Consider the following 18,061-nt stretch of genomic DNA (forward strand, 5'->3'; position numbering starts at 1 on the left):
AAATGTAATACACCACATTAACAGAAAGAAAGATAAAAAACCAGATGATCATTTCAGTTGATGCAGAGAAAGCATTTGATAAAATACAACATCCTTGTATGATTACGACCCTCAGTAAGATTGGTATAGAAGGGTCATTTCTCAACACAATAAAAGCCAACTATAAAAAAACCTACAGCTAACATTATACTGAATGGGGAAAAGCTAAAAGCTTTTCCTCTAAAAACGGGTACTAGGCAAGGCCGTTCACTTTCTCCACTGCTCTTTAATATAGTACTGGAAGTCTTAGCTAATGCAATCAGGGGAGAGAACAATATAAAAGGCATTCGAATAGGCAAAGAAGAATTGAAAATATCTTTATTCGCAGATGACATGATGGTATACTTAGAAGACCCAAAGGTCTCCATGAAAAACCTTCTTGAAGTAAGAAGTGAATACAGTAAAGTGGCAGGATACAAAATCAAGATCCAAAAATCTATAGCATTTCTATATATGAACAACAGCTTGAATGAAGTAGAGCTGAAGAAAGAAATCCCTTTCACCATAGCCATAAGATGTATAAGATACCTAGGAATAAACCTAACTAAGGAAGTCAAAGACCTTTATAAAGAAAACTATGAAAATCTTAAAAGAGATATTTAAAGTTACATAAAAAAGTGGAAGGAACCCTGTTGGGGGTATGCTTTCTCTCTCTCTCTCTTTCTCTCTCTGTCTCTGTCTCTATCTCTTTTCTCTCTTGTTAATGGAAGAAATAAATATACTTAAAAAAAAAAGTCCTTGTAAACAACCCAAGTTCAAATAATCACTATTGAAACTAGAAAATACTTTGAATAATGAAAAAGGAAAAAAGTAATAAGTTTTACTATTTAGTAAAAATGTATGGAGAAATTCAATAAAAAGTCACCAGTAAAATTGTTCAAGGAAAAAAATGAGAAGATACAGATATCCAAGATCTGGATGACTGATCCTAGAGACCTAATAAAATCATAAGATGATACATACTAGGAAGAACTTCTTACCAATAATCTTGAAAGCTGAGATGAAATGAATGAATTCCAGAAAGTTATAATTTACCAAAATTGACATAAGAATAAATTAAAAATCTGAATAAATTACTTCTATATTTAAAATCTTTTCACAAAATTAAATGGCGTCACCAGTGAATTCCCTAAATTCACACATTTAGCAAAAAAGAAAAGATCAAAACCATTAACCTTACACAAAATCTTCCAATAATAGAAAAAGAGGGAATACTTCCTAAAATTTTTTGTGAGGTCAGTGAAACCATGATACTAAAACTCAATATCATTCATAAATTTAACTGCAAAAAAAAAAAAAAAGAGGCAACTGAATCTGGTGATATTAAAAGGAAAATTGACAAACTAAATTTAGTCCAAGGAATGCAAGGTGGTTTAACATTTAACAATCAATAAACATAATTTGTAACATTAATAGTTTGAGTATCTCAAAGCTGAATTTTATTAAATATTTTTTTCTCCACTGAGTTGTCATTAGTCACAACTGATAACACTATTTAAGCAGAGGTTAAAATACTTAAAGGTAAGTTAATATAATATGCAAGTGAGTTTAACAAGACTGTGGGAAACAAGGTCAACAGCATTTCGGATTACCTGCCAAGATCAGCTACATTTTTATATGGCAGCCAATAGTTAGAAAATAAAATTGTTCAAGTTCTGAACCTGGCAGCTTGAGAAGCACACTGGGTGTGTGTGTGCATGCATGCCCAAAATCCCAAAAAGAGGGAAAAGTGAAAGAGAGGAGATTGCAGCATGACTACTCCCAATGAGGGGGTCTTTTTTCACTTTCTTCCTCTCTCCCCCCCTCTCTCTAGTAATCGCATGAGCTCTCTGGCAAAATTAAGAAGAAATAAAAAGAAGATTTTACGAAGTTATCAATTACAAAGGCTTCAAAAAATATGAAATATCTGGAATATAGAAGGTGTCTTTACAGAAAATTTTAAAGTATGGCACCTATATAAATGAAGATAAATACGAGTATGATTCAGAAGAGTCAGTTATAAATTTGTTAATTCTCAAACTGGTCTATAGATTCATAAAATGCTAATTGCTCTTGTGGAACTAAACTAGCACTACAAGAGTGGGTTGTTATAAAATGAACTTGCCTCGCATTGTTTTGGTCCTTTTGGACTCTCCTGCTTCTCTTCTTCTCCACTGTTTTGACATGGTATGAGGCCCTTATCAAAAGCTACAAATGAGCTACCCAATCTTGAACCTCCAATCCTGCAGAACCATGAGCTAAATAAACCTCTTCTTTATAATTACCCAGTTTAGATATTCTATTATGGCAACATAAAATGAACTTGGACAACCAGTATGGGAAATTTTCCCCATTTGCCTCTCCAAATCTCTTTCTACCCCTTTCTACTATGCTATCTGGAAGCAAAGAGAAGGAATAGATGGCATCATGCATGTGGATGAAATAAAGACATGAGATACTGTCATTTTTTAAAGAAATGAGATACTGTTATTCTGAGACCAGGGAAAAAGTAAGATATTAGATATAGGGAGAGCTATATATTTAATGATGAGATCTTAATCTTTGTAAAGTATGAAGCAAGGATGAAGAATGGAGTCAACAAAACTAAGATTTTCCTTTTTTCCTATTAATCAGCATCTTTAATGATACCCAAAGAAATGTGAAATTCATGACTATGATCAAAATCAAGAAATAAAATCAACTTGTTTTTAACAGATCCATAGGAATTTCGCTTTTGCAGCAGTTGTATAGGGCAATATTTTACCTAGTTCTTGAAGCTAAAACCAAGAATATGTAATCAGTATTTATTCCAAACACACACACACACACACACACACACACACACACACACACACAAACAAAAAACACTTACAGCATATAAACAAATAACATACTTACCTGGCTGACATGCACTGGCGTTAAAATTAAGTCCAGAACTCCAGACCAGCCAGAAAATACACCAAGTGGAATGGCATATGCTAAAGCAATCATCAAAAATCTCAAATTGCTATAAAAGAGAAATAGAAGAGCATATCACAAACTAGAAACCCAGAATTTAACCTCTTACTCAGGAAAAACATAAGTCGCTTGGAAACTGGTATACCAGAATCAGAAATAGAAAATATCTGTCAGTGTTAATAAATTCGAGATTCTTTAATTTTCTTCCCTACAGAGGACATGAGTATACATGAGAAGTTCGGAGAAAGCAACCCCCCAATGGGGCCTGATGACTCCACAATCCTTTTTTTCCCTTTGTGTGTGTGTGTGCCCAGTGTGTTTTTCAAGCCACTGGGAGAGATACAAACCATGATTGGCCATTTGGGATCTGGCTCCCCCTGCACAGTTCTTAACCACTACACTACAAGATCAACCCTCAATTTTTAATTTTTATAAGAATAATCTCTTTGTGAATATTGCCTAAAATTGTCAATGTTTATGTTATAGATTAATTCCAACACTATCTCATCAAATAAGAAGGTAGCTCAGTTTAAAGAAATGTCTCTCATGTAAAAGGATAAATGGCTATTCCTTCTACAAACAAGGTAGAGGGGAAAATGCAAAGATTAAAAGAAAATATATAATTTGCTAGTGTTTTTACTTTCAGAAACTCCATTTTTGTTTTTAACTAATAAAACCCTCCAATAGGCAGTAACACTTTAAATGGCTTGAAAATAAAAAGTTGGGGCTGCTAGGTAGCACAGTAGAAGACGATGCTCTGCAAGACAGACCCACATGGCAAGGTTTGGGGTTCATGTTTAGAGACCAGGCACATATCTGGCTATGACAGCAGGTAATCAAATCATCCCCCCCGATCCAAGGCTGGCTGAAACAGGGTAAGACTGCAGTGTGAAGACCTGTTTGGGTGACTCTCTCTTGTGAAGAAAGAAATAAATAAACTTAAAAAAATCAAGTTATAAAAATATGGGAAAAGTCTCTCTTACTTCTATTTTCCTCTTTCTACAATTATAAATGTTACCAGTTTCTCAGGTAACTTCCCCAAAATATTTCATAAGTATATATAAGCCAATACAAATAAACACATTTTTTTCTTCCCAATCTTTTTACAAAAATGACCATATATTACAACCTTTTGATGAATCTTGCTTTGTTTAACTTAATAGGCCTTAGGGCTGTTACCATAATGAATATGTAAAGAGCTTCCTCACTCTTTCTTATAACTGCATGGTATGCTGATGTATGATACATTTATATAATCCTTTTGCTCTTACAAATAGTCACTTCACATATGTGCTAGTATACCTGTAGGACTGATTTCTAGAAAAGCAATGGCCATGTCAAAGAGTATGCATACTTTAATTCTAACATTTGGCAAGAATGCACAAAAACTGGACAATTTATACATTGCTTATCGTAATGGAAATGGTACATTCACTCTGAGAAATCATTTGGCAATTATTAACAAAAACAAAATGCGCTATTAACATATGATCCAGCAATTGCACTCCCAGCCATTTATTCTAGAGAAATGAAAACTCATGTTCACACAGAGACCTACATACAAATGTTCATAGCAGCTTTATTTGTGATAGCTCCAAACTAGAAATAACCCAGTATCAATCGACATGTGAATGGTTAAACTGTACATCCACACCATGGAATACTATGCAGCAATAAAAAAGAATGAACTACCGATACATTCAACAACCCGAATAACTCTCCAGAGAATTACATTGAATCAAAAAAGCCAATACCATGATTTTATATATGTTTTGATTTAAAAACTTCTTGAAAGGAAACATTAGAGCTGGCCCTATGTCACAGCAGTTAAGCCTATGCACAGGGAGCTGGATCCCACATGGCTAACTGTGGTTTGAGTCCCACACTCCAGAGGCTTGAAAAACATGCTGGGGTGTGTGTGTGTGTGTGTGTTTGTGTGCATGTGTGTGAGACAGAGAAAGAGAGGCAAAGAGAAAGAAAAGAGAAAGCGTGTGTATATATATGTATATATATATATACTCGAAATCTTGAAAGGATGGAGAAATGGAGGAAAAAAGTATGTGGTATGACCACACCCCATAAGGGGGTGTTTCTTTGTCTCTCTGGTGAGTATATGACAATTAAAAACAAACAGACCCATGATTTTACATATACTACTGTGTGACATAAGTTTCTTTTTAAAAGAAAATCATCTAGGGAAAATAAAATATTTGATAAGATAGGTGGTATGCACACAGAGCAAATACTATCAGTTTTTGCTTTTGGTGATTTTTCCAAAGATTTCTGAGAAGAAATCTAAAATACTTTATTAATTATTTACAACTTCATTAACAAGTTGCTGAAAAATTACTATCTTAAATTATCTTCAATAATATCTTGAAGACACTAGTCAAAATCACCTAGTGACTACAAACTGGTATATGTACCTTAATAATCTACAGAAGCTCCGCCTGTAACTCAGTCGCTGGCTGGCTGCAGCAACGCTTGGGGGGAGAGGAGGCCGAGGTGGGAAATATGCCAGTGTTGCAGAAAATATTAAGCAGACAAATCCAAATTCTGAAAGGAAAACAAATACAGAAAATGTGAACCAAGCAGTATAAAATGAACACAAGTATTTATTTGTCTAAAAAATATGTATTAAGCATCAGCTAAACTCCAAGCATATAAAGGGAAGCAAAATATAGTACTCAGTCAAGACAGGTCAGTCTATTAAGAAAGATGGAAATATGAAGATACTAGTTTAAGCAGGTCTTAGGTAAGAAGTCAGACTATAAACAAAGAAATATGACAGCACTCCTATATACCACACAGACAAAAAGATTGAGGGCGTAAACAAACATTACTCTATAGGGAAAAAAATCCAAATTCAACTATGTCTTACTGGAGAAGAAGTCTAGGATGACTGTTTAATGAGTATGACACTCAGAACATGACAGAGCAAATCGGTAAGAACAGGATAGAAGGTTCGTGTGATCAATGATAGGATAGTTTGATGCATAGAGTAGGACAGATGCAATCTTCAGGCTGTACAGAAAATCTGAACAAGACAAGAAAGCATCCAAAAAATAGAGACTAAGAGCCAGAGAGAAGAATTTCAATAGCAGACTACCTAATGTAGAATATTAAACTACTGAAAGTAAAATGAACATCCTAATAATCTTAGTTTGGTTTCATTACACAAGGGAAGGTTCCTGGGCATCCCCATGCTTCTCTCCATAGTCCTGGCACTTGGAAATCCCAGCTTGTGTGAACTGTACCCAATTTAGCAGTAAAGCACAGTGCTAGTAGAAAAGCCAGGAAAGTGGGAATACAGACCTACCTATGCCATTAATTAACTTAAAATTTGGGTCCATAAAGAGATTGGATTTGGTGACTTCTAGAGGTCTTTTCAGTTGGATAATTCTAGGGCTATATTCTTAGCAAAAGAGACAATGTTCCTTTAATAATTAGCCACAGATAACTTATTTAGAAATGAGTAGATTCCTAATTCTTAAAAGCATGATTGTTAACAGGTCCCCCATCCCCTTCTTTTTGGTATTTCCAGTTTCTTTATTTTTGTCAATCTGAAGAGAAACATTAAATTAATGAGTTATTTTAAGTTCTAGTTCTTGTAATTATTAGTAACACTGGAAGATCAGCTTCCCTACCTTGTTGGTCATCCGTATTTCTTCTGTGATTGCCTTGTTCATATTTTTCAACCATCTTTCTATCAGCATTTTTATAAATTACTTTACTGAGATATAACACACATCTACAGTGCACCATCCAATCATTTTTAGTACATTCACAGAATTATAAAACCATCACAATGACTTAGAATTTTACCACCAACCCTGCGCTTTCAGTTTTATCCCTTCTAAATCATATTTTGAAATGTAAATCTCATCATATTACTGTCTGAGTGTGGCCTTTGCCTGGAAAGTAGAACTTCAGCCTCCTTGGGGCCAGCCAGGTGGCATGGTGATTAAGGCAACTGGATCCTACATGGTTAACTGTGCAGTCTGAGTCCTGGACCCAGTGGCTTGAAAAAATACTGGCTGTGTGTGTGTGTGTGTGTGTGTGTGTGTGTGTGCCCCAAATCCCAAGAGTAACGGGAGGAGAAGGGACTGCAGGTAATCATCCCCCCCTGGGGAGTGTTTTCTCACTTTCTCTCTCCCTCTGTTTCTTCAGTGAGTACACATGCCCTATAGCAAATTAAAACAAAACCCAAAACAAAAAAACCTCAACTCCCATAGCCTGCTCAGAAGGCTTATGTAGTCTGGCTTTCCTCTGGCTTTACCTATCGCACTCTCGCCAGATCTAAGCCACTCTGGGCTTTCAGCTGCTTGACTGTACCAAACGTAGTTCCTTTAATGGGTTTCTCTTCTATGGTTCTCTCTGCTAGTGTATAAAGAGGGTCTTCAAAAAGTTCATGGAAATTGTGAACTATTAGTTTCTTCAAAAAGTCATACATAGAAAAATACCAGCAGATGGCACAATGGATACATCACTGGACTCTCATGTAAGTCGACTGTGATTCTGGTCCTGGACCCTGCAGCTTGGAACTCACTCTGGGTGTGTATGTGTGCGTGCCCAAAGTCCCAAGAGGAGAATGAGGAGAAAAGAATGTGGTGTGGCCATCCTCTCTGGGGGTGGGGGGTGATTTCTTGCTTTCTGTCTCCCTGTTTCTCTCTGTCTCTCTGGCGAGTGCATGCACTCTATAGCAAAAAAATCTCTCTGAAAAAAAAAAGATATCATGACTTTTCTGATGACCCAATATTAAAAACATGAGCAATAAGTCTTTGCACCAAAGTAAACTTATACTTCAATTCCACTTTCCACAAACTTTTTCAAGTTCCCTGACATTCTGCCTACTGCCCACTATATTTGGCTCTCTGACAGGTTCTAACTTAGATGATACATCTCCAGGCAGTTCGACTTCTACTCCAAAATCTGTGTTAGGGGCATCTCCTCTGCGCTCAGAGCAACTGCAGGCCTTCTATAACGGTACTCACCACTCTGCCTTGTGACAGTTTGCCCGTCTGATCCTTCCAGACAAAATTCTGTTAGAGCAAGAGCCATGTCTACCTTAGCGCTTAGCACAGGGACAGATACATAGGATCTCAAAATATGTGTGTTAAACTAGTAAGTGAGTAAATGAATACAAAGTTTATCATATCTTTCTTTCCAACCTCATTTTCTGCAACTTTCTGTACCTATCTATACCCAAACACACACACTGACACGACTCTGGCCATACCAAATTCTGTACAGTTCCTCAGACACAGTGAGCTCTCTCAGACCTTTCCTCTCTTGGCAGTTGCTATTCTCTCCAAAATACTAAAACCCACTGAACGCTCATTGAACACCTATGAAATTCTTAATTTTGTTTAATTATTATATTCTTGAGGAAGACTTCCCTGACCCTCAACTTCTCTCCAGACCTACATAAGTTAGGTCTCCCAATATCTGGATATTTGTATTAATTTTTTCTTAGAGAAATATTTTTGCTGTAAGGTGCGTGTGCTTGCTGGAGAGACAGAGAGAAACAGAGAGACAAAAAAATGAGAAATCACCCCCCGGGGGGATGGCCACACTGCAATCTCTTCTCCTCTACTCTCTTCTCAGGATCTTAGGCATGCACGCACATAGACCTGGCATGAGTTTTAAGTCACTGAGTCCAGGACTCGAACTGCAGTGACTACATGGGAGTCCAGTGACGTAACCATTACACTATCTGCTGGCCCTGGTTATTTGTATTCTAAAGGTCTCATCACTGATAATACCAATTCTCAGTGCTTAGTATAATCTTCAGTATTTGGTATGCTTAGAAAAAGTTTTCTGGGGTCAGGTGGTGACACAGTGGTAATGCTCAAGCCATACTGACAAGGTCCAGAGTTCTCATCTGGGGTCCTCCCTAAGCAAGTGAGGCACACATATGCTTGTGCCTGTAATCCAGGCCAACTGAGACTAGGGGGTGTACTGCAGCATAAAGAACCTGTCAGGTATGGCTGTCTCTCTATCTCTCCTTTTCTCATGGAAGAAAAAAATTAAAACTTTAATGTTTTCTTTTTTTAAAAAATAATTATTTCTTTAATTTTATTTACTATTATTATTATTCAATTTGACCAGAGAGAGATGGAGAGAAGGAGAAAAAGAGAGAAAGAGAGAAAAACATCAGGTCTGGCATTCAAACTGTGGTTGGCCATGAGGGAGTCCAGTGCCTTAACAACCACATCACCTGCTAGCCCCCAAACTTCAAAGTATTCTAAGTGTAGAATAAAATAATAAGCAGACATATGGGGAGAGGGAATTTATACACACACACACACACATATATATAGAGAGAGAAATACATGTGACACTGTAATGCAAGAATAGATTAGACTCTAGAAATAAAAAGAAGGGTTCAAGAGAATGTTTTGAATATGTCAATATCCCTGATTATAATCAAAAGATTAAACATTTGGAGAATAGGAAATGAAGAGAAAAAAATTATAGTGATCAGGGTTTCCAAGGCTAGAGAACATGATCAAAAATGGGGGAATTGTAAGGGACAAAATGGACTTAACACCTACCAACAGATGCTTAATAAATGTTTCTTGTCAATCATCATATTTACTTTAATATACTGAAAAGAGGGACCAGCAGATGGCATAATGGGTATGTTGCTGGACTCCCATGTGACCTGGCAGCTTAAAACTTATGCTGGGCATGTATGTGTGTGTGCCTAAAATCCTGAGATGGGAATGGAGGACAAGGGATTGTGGTGTGGCCATTCCCCTTTGGGGATGATTTCTTGTCTTCTGTCTCTCTGGCAAGCACATGCAACCAACAGTAAAAATCTCTCTCTAAAAAAAAAAAAAAATTGGGACCAGCAGATGGCACAATGGCTACATCACTGGACTATCACATAGTTGACCATGGTTCGAGTCCCAGACTCAGTGGCTTAAAACTCATGCCAGGCACATGTGCATGCAGGCCCAAAATCCTGAGAGGAGAACAGAGGAGAGGGGACTGTGGCCACACTCCCTGGGGTGATTTCTCACTTTGTCTTTCTGGCAAGCACATGTGCCTATAGCAAAAATCTCTTTAAAAAAATACATAGAGCGAGAGAGAGAGCGATAGATAAGATATCTAGAGCAGGCACTAGACAATGTATTATAGAATGCTTAATTGTAAATGGGTCAGAAGAATAAAATTAAGGAATAACCTTCTGTATCTCAATAACATTTTAAATTAACAATTTCCTAAAAGATGTAAGTTTTAAATAGGCATCTCCAATATTATATAACATATGCATTATATGTGTATATGCATATGTCAGTTATCGTAAGTATTGTATATGAACTGACCGGGTATACAAGAGGTAGAATAAAGGTGACAAAGTACAACAAGAAGAAAAAAGTTTAAATTACCTGCATATAATACAGTCTCTATACGATCCTTAATATGAGCCCTGCTATTCTCTGCAGCAAGAAGAGGTGAGGTTCCATTGGGAGCTGGAACGACAAGTGGGCCGACTAAAAATGCGCATGCCCCACCAAGATAACTGAGCATTGATGCAATAGCTGTGGCCGTAGCCCGTTCATCTGCAGAAAACCATGTCGTGGAGAGGAATGGCGCTGCGTTCATGACGGTTGGGCCTGCCATTCCATTTAAGATCTGTCCTGCATGGATTAATCTGGAATTTAAAAAATCAAAAGGCTGTGAGGTATCTGAACAGGCATTTTCTAAGACAAAAAAATTAGTCAAGGGGCTGGCAGGTGGCTTGGTGGTTAAGGGTGCCGGACTCCCACAGGGCTAACCACTGTTTGAGTCCCAAACCTGGTGGCTTGCTTTCTCACTTTCTCTCTCTCCCTCTCTGGTCAAATTAAAAAATTAATAAATAAATAAAGTTAAATAAAATAATTCCTTAAAAAATAAATTAGTCCAACAGCACTTTAACTGTGGCAGTAAGTATTCATAGCTGTAAAGATTATAACCCATCTAAAAGGAATGTTGACTCTCTGCATACTCTCTATGATCAAATATAGTACTAGCTACCATTTCTTCATCTCACAAATATTTACTGAAGCCTCTGTTTTGTGCCACATACCAAGCTAAGTACTTATACCTTTGTTTCATTTAATTGTTATAACAATACTATGATGTAGCTATTACTAACCCCATTTATTGAGGTATGGATGCCTAAGTTTAAAAGATTAAGAAATGTGTCTAATAAGCGAAGATGAAATTTAGATCTAGGACTGACTCCCAAATCCATACTTGTTCTACTAGATTGCCACTTCTTTTTTTTTTTTTTTTTAAGAGGTTTTTGCTATAGGGTGCGTGTGCTCGCCAGACAGACAGAGAGAGACAGAAAGCGAGAAATCACCCCCCGGGGGGATGGCCACGCCGCAATCCCTTCTCCTCCATTCTCCTGTAAGGATCTCGGGCACGCACGCACACGTGCCCGGCGTGAGTTTTAAAACCACTGGGTCTGGGACGCGAACTGCGATCGACTACATGGGAGTCCAGCGACATAGCCATTACGCTAACTGCGGGTCCCTCGATTGCCACTTCTTAACAGACCAAGTGTCATCACCCTGCAAATAGTACAGTTGAACTCAACATGCCATATCTGTGCTCTGCCAGTTGGGGAAATACAAAAAAGGAAACAGTCATAGTATCTTCACATAGAAAAGGAACTGGTTGAGGACTCAGGGGTCCTGGGCTCTGGCCAAATAATGCTACTACGTGGGGGGGATAGCCCTGCACAATACATAACTCTGTGGGATTCCATTTCTTCTCCCATAACGTGAGATAGTCTAAGTTCCATATGTACTTATTGAGCATCTGTTAGGTTAAGGAACTGTACTGACAGGGTCACTACATTCCTGATTCTGACTTCAATTGTAGGATTAGAGAGAAGTTATTTATCACTTCTATTTATTTGTCCTCTTATTCATCTTTTCTCAATATTCTATTTAGCACTCCTGTTCCTTGCTGACTGAATACTTTTCCCCCACAGTTCCCTTTACCCCAACATACACATTTGTATTCAAGAACATCCTTGAAGGAGGAAAAAAGTCAGAAGTTAAAAAAAAATTAAGAAAGGGAGGTGAGTCAATCTCATCTGCTTTGGAGGTAGAAGAGAGGGAAGGGGTAGTATATGTGACATTTTCATACTTTTTTTTTCTGCTTGTTTTGCTTTTTAAGCACCATGTGAGTCTCAAATCCTCTTTTTGACAATTGTCATCTAAAGTCACTTTAAAAAAAAAAAAACCTTATCTGAATGCAGAAGGAAATAAATCATTTGCAAGGGAGATAGATGAAACTCAGAGGGGCGCCACTGTTCTGGGTCACACAGCCCGAGACTCAGACTCAGGGCTTGTAACTCAGCATCCCCTGGCCCCCAAGCTATCAGTCATACACCCATAAAATAGCACTCTTCTTGGTGGCGGCGAGTCCACATGCTAGGAAAAAGCCCCAAGGTGGTTCTGCCACAGCAAGCAGCCTTCTCCTGACCAGGACAAGGAGGGAGGAGCGTGGGCACAGAACCTTCCTTCTGGTGGAACGCGTTGGCACAGAGACTTAGACTGGGTCGGGAATAACAGTTACGCACATGGGGAGAGGTAGGGTCCTGATGTGGGTGCATCTGTGAGTGGGAAATGAAATATGTGATTAGGCCTGCCCTGTCTTCATAAACTTTAGGAAAATTGTTTGAAAGTGAAATAGCTCCAAGTATTATTAATAATGCTAAATTAAAAAAAAAAAACTGAGGCATTTAAAAATCCCCATGTGTAGAGGAACTATTTTTGAGATGTAAAGGGAACTATTTTCTAGATGACATAAACAATTTAAACTATTTATGAAACCAAACACTTCCTCCAGAAGCCAGTGGATCCCCAGCCGTCCAAGAGCAGTTCCATTAAAGAAATATTCCTGCTACACACTCATTACGTGGCTTCATCACAACCTGTGGTGGCAAGCAATCAGACAGAGCGTGATGGCTCAGCAGGTAACTGCCTGCTTCAGTATTTAATACATTTAATGAGGTGCTCCTGAGAGATTCATCTCATTTAGAAGAAAGGTTGGAATGAGTGTGTTTCTTATTCCTAAAAATGCTAAGAGTAAAGGAGAATAGGGAAGAAACAATCTATCAAAAGCAAGCAAACAAAACATGAATTAAACAGCGGGAATCCTGAGAATTACAGTATAAAACTCGAATCACTGCCATGGCTTAACTCTGTTATCTCTTAGTAGGATCACAAGTAGACCATTATCCGAGGAGCAGACCAAGAGTCACAGAACATGTGAGTCTGAGATAATTTATGGATCAGTCAAGTCCAGTTTACTCAATCCTCAAATCGGACTGTTTCTCACTACCGCTTCGCCACCCAGTGGTAATGAGCTGCTCAACAGAAGCTAATCCCACAGTTCCAATCCTGGTCTGGTCAGCCTGAGACCCACCAGGCACATGTGTGAGTGCCCAGGGTCTGATGGCCGGAGAACTGGGTGAAGGGGATCCTGGTGTTACCAGACCCTGCAGAAGGTGCCCGGATTTCATCTCTTTCTCTCTCACTCCATCTCTGTTTTGCTCTCATGTGCATGCACATGTATTCTATCATGAGTAAAGAAAAAAATTTTAAATACTATTTCTCACATTTAATATGTAACATGGTACATATTAAAGTAGTTTCCAAAGAAAATACAGCACTCAGGACAGTTCAGGCGGGTTCTCAGTTTAAAGGTCACTGAACTTTGGGGGTGGGGGCCACCAAGAGCATGTGAATTATCCTCGTTAAAAATCATCTCAGGAATTAAAGCAAACTGATGTGGTGTCTAAAAATCACATGATTTTTGCATTAAAAGTGATCATACATACATTTAAGTAGGAGAACTGGGGCCTACAGGATCCTGGAGTTACTATTCTAAATTTATGAGAAAATCAGCAGGGAGAAAGCCAGTTTCCATCTTCCCAGTGTCTTTCGGTCTTCCAGAACTTACTCCTGCTCCTCTCACCCTTGTGTTCCAGAGTCCCCCAGGGCTTGGCAGTCACTAAAATGAGGTTCAAACCAAAGATCTACAGTTGATGTCTTATATGTTTGACATTTCAGCTTGCATTTAGTCATGTTCTGGTATGCTAACCTTTTGCTTTCTGACATCCTGGAACAAACACCTATGGTTCCTAAATTATTTCTACTTAGAATAGTAGAGTGTTTTAAAATTAAAATTTTATAGTTGGAAGAGACTTCAGATCTCACCTAGATAACCTACACTCCTTCCACAGAGGTTAATAACACTTTAAAATCCCGCTTATAATGTTATTACTTTCCTTTCTCTAAAAATTATTGGGCGGAGCTCCAGGCATATAACCAGCTAACGGCTAAGCCAGGAATGGAAGTCGAAATTAAAATGCATTCATCAGCTTATAAATCTCTCCACTCTTTCACATGACCTCATCCTGAAGCTTCTGTTAATATCGGTAACAACAAAACCATTGATAAGATAACCTCAAGTTTTCAGATCCAAAGGCACAGAGCACTTAGCAAGTGAAGGGGCAAGCAAAAGTAGAAGAAAGGGTCTGAGCCACAGAGGGACCACACATCTCAGAGCTCTTGCTGCTGCCTTTTGCCAGGCAGGTGTGTTTTGAATCCTCAACCTTCCTCACTGCACTGTCCCTCCCTCACTGCACCCTCCTCCTGGACTCCCAGCTGCCATCAGCTCCTGCGTACCCTCATCCCACAGGGTGCAGGAATGAGCAACAGCAAAGAAAGGGACTAAGCAAAGAAAGGGATCACATTCCCATACTTCTTGCTGCTTGCTGACTTTTTAAAAAAGGTTTTTGCCACAGGGCACGAGTGCTTGAGGGAGAGGGTAGAGATAGAGACAGTAAGAGGGAAAGTAAGAAATCACCACCTAGGGGAGATGGCCACGATACAATTCCTTCTCCTCCATTCTCCTTCTGGGATTTTAGGCACACACAACATGTGCCCAGTATGATTTTCAAGTCACCAGGTCAGGAACTCTAACAGGGGGCCCCGAGGGAGTCCAGTGCCTTAACCACTATGCCACCTCCAGGCTCCCTTGCTGCTGCCTTTTGCTGCACAGATGTACTTTGAGATTTAAGTCTGTTGACTTGTACTTCTTCCTTTAGTTGAGTTCCTGCGGCTCAGCGCCAGGTGCACCTGCTCCTGATAGATTGGGAAAGGAACAACACCTAAAGCTGGCTATACATACCCTTCTCAGATTGGGTGACGAGGCCCTCTCCCAAGAACACACCTGAGAAGTAGACGTCTTCTTCCTCCCTGACACTACAGAATGAACTCAAAAAAGGAGGAAGTGTATAATTCAACAGATGACCAAAAACCAGCACAGAGGCTCAAGAAATATGAAAAAATAAGGAAACATCACTCCCTCAAGGGAACAAAACAATTCCACCTCAACCTCAGACAGCACAAAAGAATTCACAGAAATGTCAGAAAAAGAATTCAGAATATTCATAGTGAGAAAACTGAACGACATGCAAGAGAATATAGACAACCAACTCCAGGGGACGAGGGAATCATTCGACCTACAGGGGGAATTTCATAAAGAGATAGACACCATAAAAAAAGAATCAAACAGAACTTCTAGAGATGAAGACTGTAATACAGGAAATCAAAACCTCCCTGGAAAATATTAATATCAGATTAGACCACGCAGAAGACAAAATCTCTGATCTAGAAGATAAAGCCTGTGATTTAGACAAAACCACCAAAAAGAATGAAAAAAAAAAACTCAAAAAATGAGGACAATATAGGGGAAATACTAGATAGCAGTAAACACCTGAATATCTGAATAATTGCTATTCCAGAAGGTGAAGAATCTGATAATGGCATAGAGAATCCATGAAATACCTGCAGAAAACTTTCCAAACCTAGAGAAACATTCAGACATCCAGACACAAGAAATATAAAAAACTCCAAGTAGAATCAGCATAAGATTTCCCCACACCAGCATATTATATTCAGATTAGTAAAAATCAAAAACAAAGACAACATTCTAAAAATGGCAAGAGAGAAACATCAGTTATTTACAAAGGTTATCCTATTAGGCTAAAGCCAGACTTCTCAACTAAAACAAGGTAAAGAAAGTAAGTATTTAAACTACTGAAAGAAAAACAATTTCAGCCAAGAACACTATACCTTGCAAGAGTATTCTTCAAATAGCAAGAACGAGTAAAATCATTCCCAGATAAACAACAACTAAAAGAATTTATCAACACTAGACCAATTCTTCAAGAAGCACTGAAGGGAATACCATGTCAGAAAAACTAAAGAAAGACAAATAGAAATCAGAACCACAACATTACCAAGAAAATGGCTAACAAAATGGCAGGGAGAAGGCCACAAGTATTGATAATAACGCTGAATGTTAATGGATTAAATTCTCAAATAAAAGACACAGACAAGGCTGAACAGATTTCTTTTTTTTTTGGAGAGGTTTTTGCTATAGGGCACATGCGCTCTCCAGACAGACAGAGAGAGACATAGAGACAGAAAGCGAGAAATCAACCCCCCCAGTGGGGATGGTCACGCCGCAATCCCTTCTCCTCCGTTCTTCCTCTCGGGATCTTGGGCACGCACACGCATGCGCTCGGCGTGAGTTTTAAGCCACCAGGTCCGGGACGCGAACCGCGGTCGACTACGTGGGAGTCCAGCGACAAAGCCATTACACTAACTGCTGTTTCCCACTGGCTGAACAGATTTTTTACAAAAGGAACTCTCTATATGCTGTCTACAAGAAACATACACATGTGTCATGGATAAAGACATAGACAGTGACTGAAAGTGAAGGGTTGGAAAAAGATATTCCATGCAAATAAAAAAAAAGGATAACTGATATCAGACAAAATAGACTTCAAGACAAAAACTGTACGAGACACAGAAGGATACTACATAGTACTAAAAGGGCTAATTCACAGAGAAGATATAAATACCTATTTACCCAACACTGGAGCACCCAAATACAGGAAAGACCAAGTCCTAGATCTAAGGATCTATAAGATCTAAATGATACCATAAATCCAATAGACTTGACAGATATCTATAGAACTTTTCACCCAACAACCACAAAATATACATTTTTGTCACCACCGCAAGGACATTTTCAAAGACTGACCACATGATAGGGCACAACAAGACTTCACAAATGCAAAGTTATCCAGCATCTTCTCCAAACACAATGGAATTAAATTTGAAATTAACTGCAGAAAAAACCTTGAAAATACACAAGCATATGGAAACTAAATAACCTACTCCTGAATGACTTTATAACCACTGAAGAAGACTGAAACAAAAAGATTCACTGAAACCAATGATAACGAGTACATGAGTTTTCATAACCTATGCGATACAGCAAAATCAGTCATAAGAGAGGAGTTTATAGCAATTAGTGCTCACAAGAAAAAACTGAAAGGTGGCAAATAAACAACCTAATAACACATTTCAGGGAATTGGAAAACAACAACAAAAACCCCCAATCTACAGCCATCTGTATCAGAGTTCTGAGGGGCCCCATTTGCATGGTGTGCATTTTTTGCTTAAAAAAATTTTTTTTATTGTTTTGTCTAGTTTTATTCCTTTTCCTTTTCTTTTTACCTTTCTGACTTCTCTGCTCAGCCTCCACACACTGATTTTCTAGACCGATCTAGGTGCTCAGTAGCCAAATATCTGAATACTTTTAGGGTCAGATTAATCCTCAATTTCCACTGAATCTGCTGCACAAAAGGAGAAAAATGGTACTGTTTTTTTTTTTTTAATTTTTTATCATCATATCTTCTTCATATTACATTGGATTACATATAACTTTACTGTGTGTTACATTGTTTCTTCAAAAGGGAATGCCATGCACGTCAGTCAGTACAGAGACATTAATCTCCCCACTTCAACATTCCATATCTTTTCTGTTTTCCCCAATCATTATCTTTATTATTCTAATTATTTTTATAAAACAGTCAATTGCTATTTCTCGTTTTGCTTGTAAAAATACTTTGCCCATCATGAAACACTTCTCAGACCAATCCAGTTGAGAATTCTATACATGTCATCATCAACAGTTAATAAACCCTATCTGTTTC

At 38.3% G+C, this 18,061-nt stretch overlaps 1 protein-coding gene across 1 annotated transcript in view; it reads right to left on the reverse strand.

Annotated features, from left to right (window-relative positions):
• Positions 1–18,061, reverse strand: part of SLC49A4 (solute carrier family 49 member 4) — a 71,831-nt gene that overhangs the window by 35,050 nt on the left and 18,720 nt on the right. Inside the window, exons 4-6 of the mRNA XM_006154599.2 lie at positions 10,374–10,639; positions 5,403–5,532; positions 2,917–3,025 (exon numbers count right to left, since the gene is read on the reverse strand). Coding sequence (XP_006154661.1) covers positions 2,917–3,025; positions 5,403–5,532; positions 10,374–10,639 — 505 coding nt within the window. The remainder of the gene's footprint in view (positions 1–2,916; positions 3,026–5,402; positions 5,533–10,373; positions 10,640–18,061) is intronic.

The sequence above is a fragment of the Tupaia chinensis genome, unplaced genomic scaffold (genome assembly GCF_000334495.1).
Source record: "Tupaia chinensis unplaced genomic scaffold, TupChi_1.0 Scaffold000415_1, whole genome shotgun sequence".
Lineage (NCBI taxonomy): Eukaryota > Metazoa > Chordata > Mammalia > Scandentia > Tupaiidae > Tupaia > Tupaia belangeri.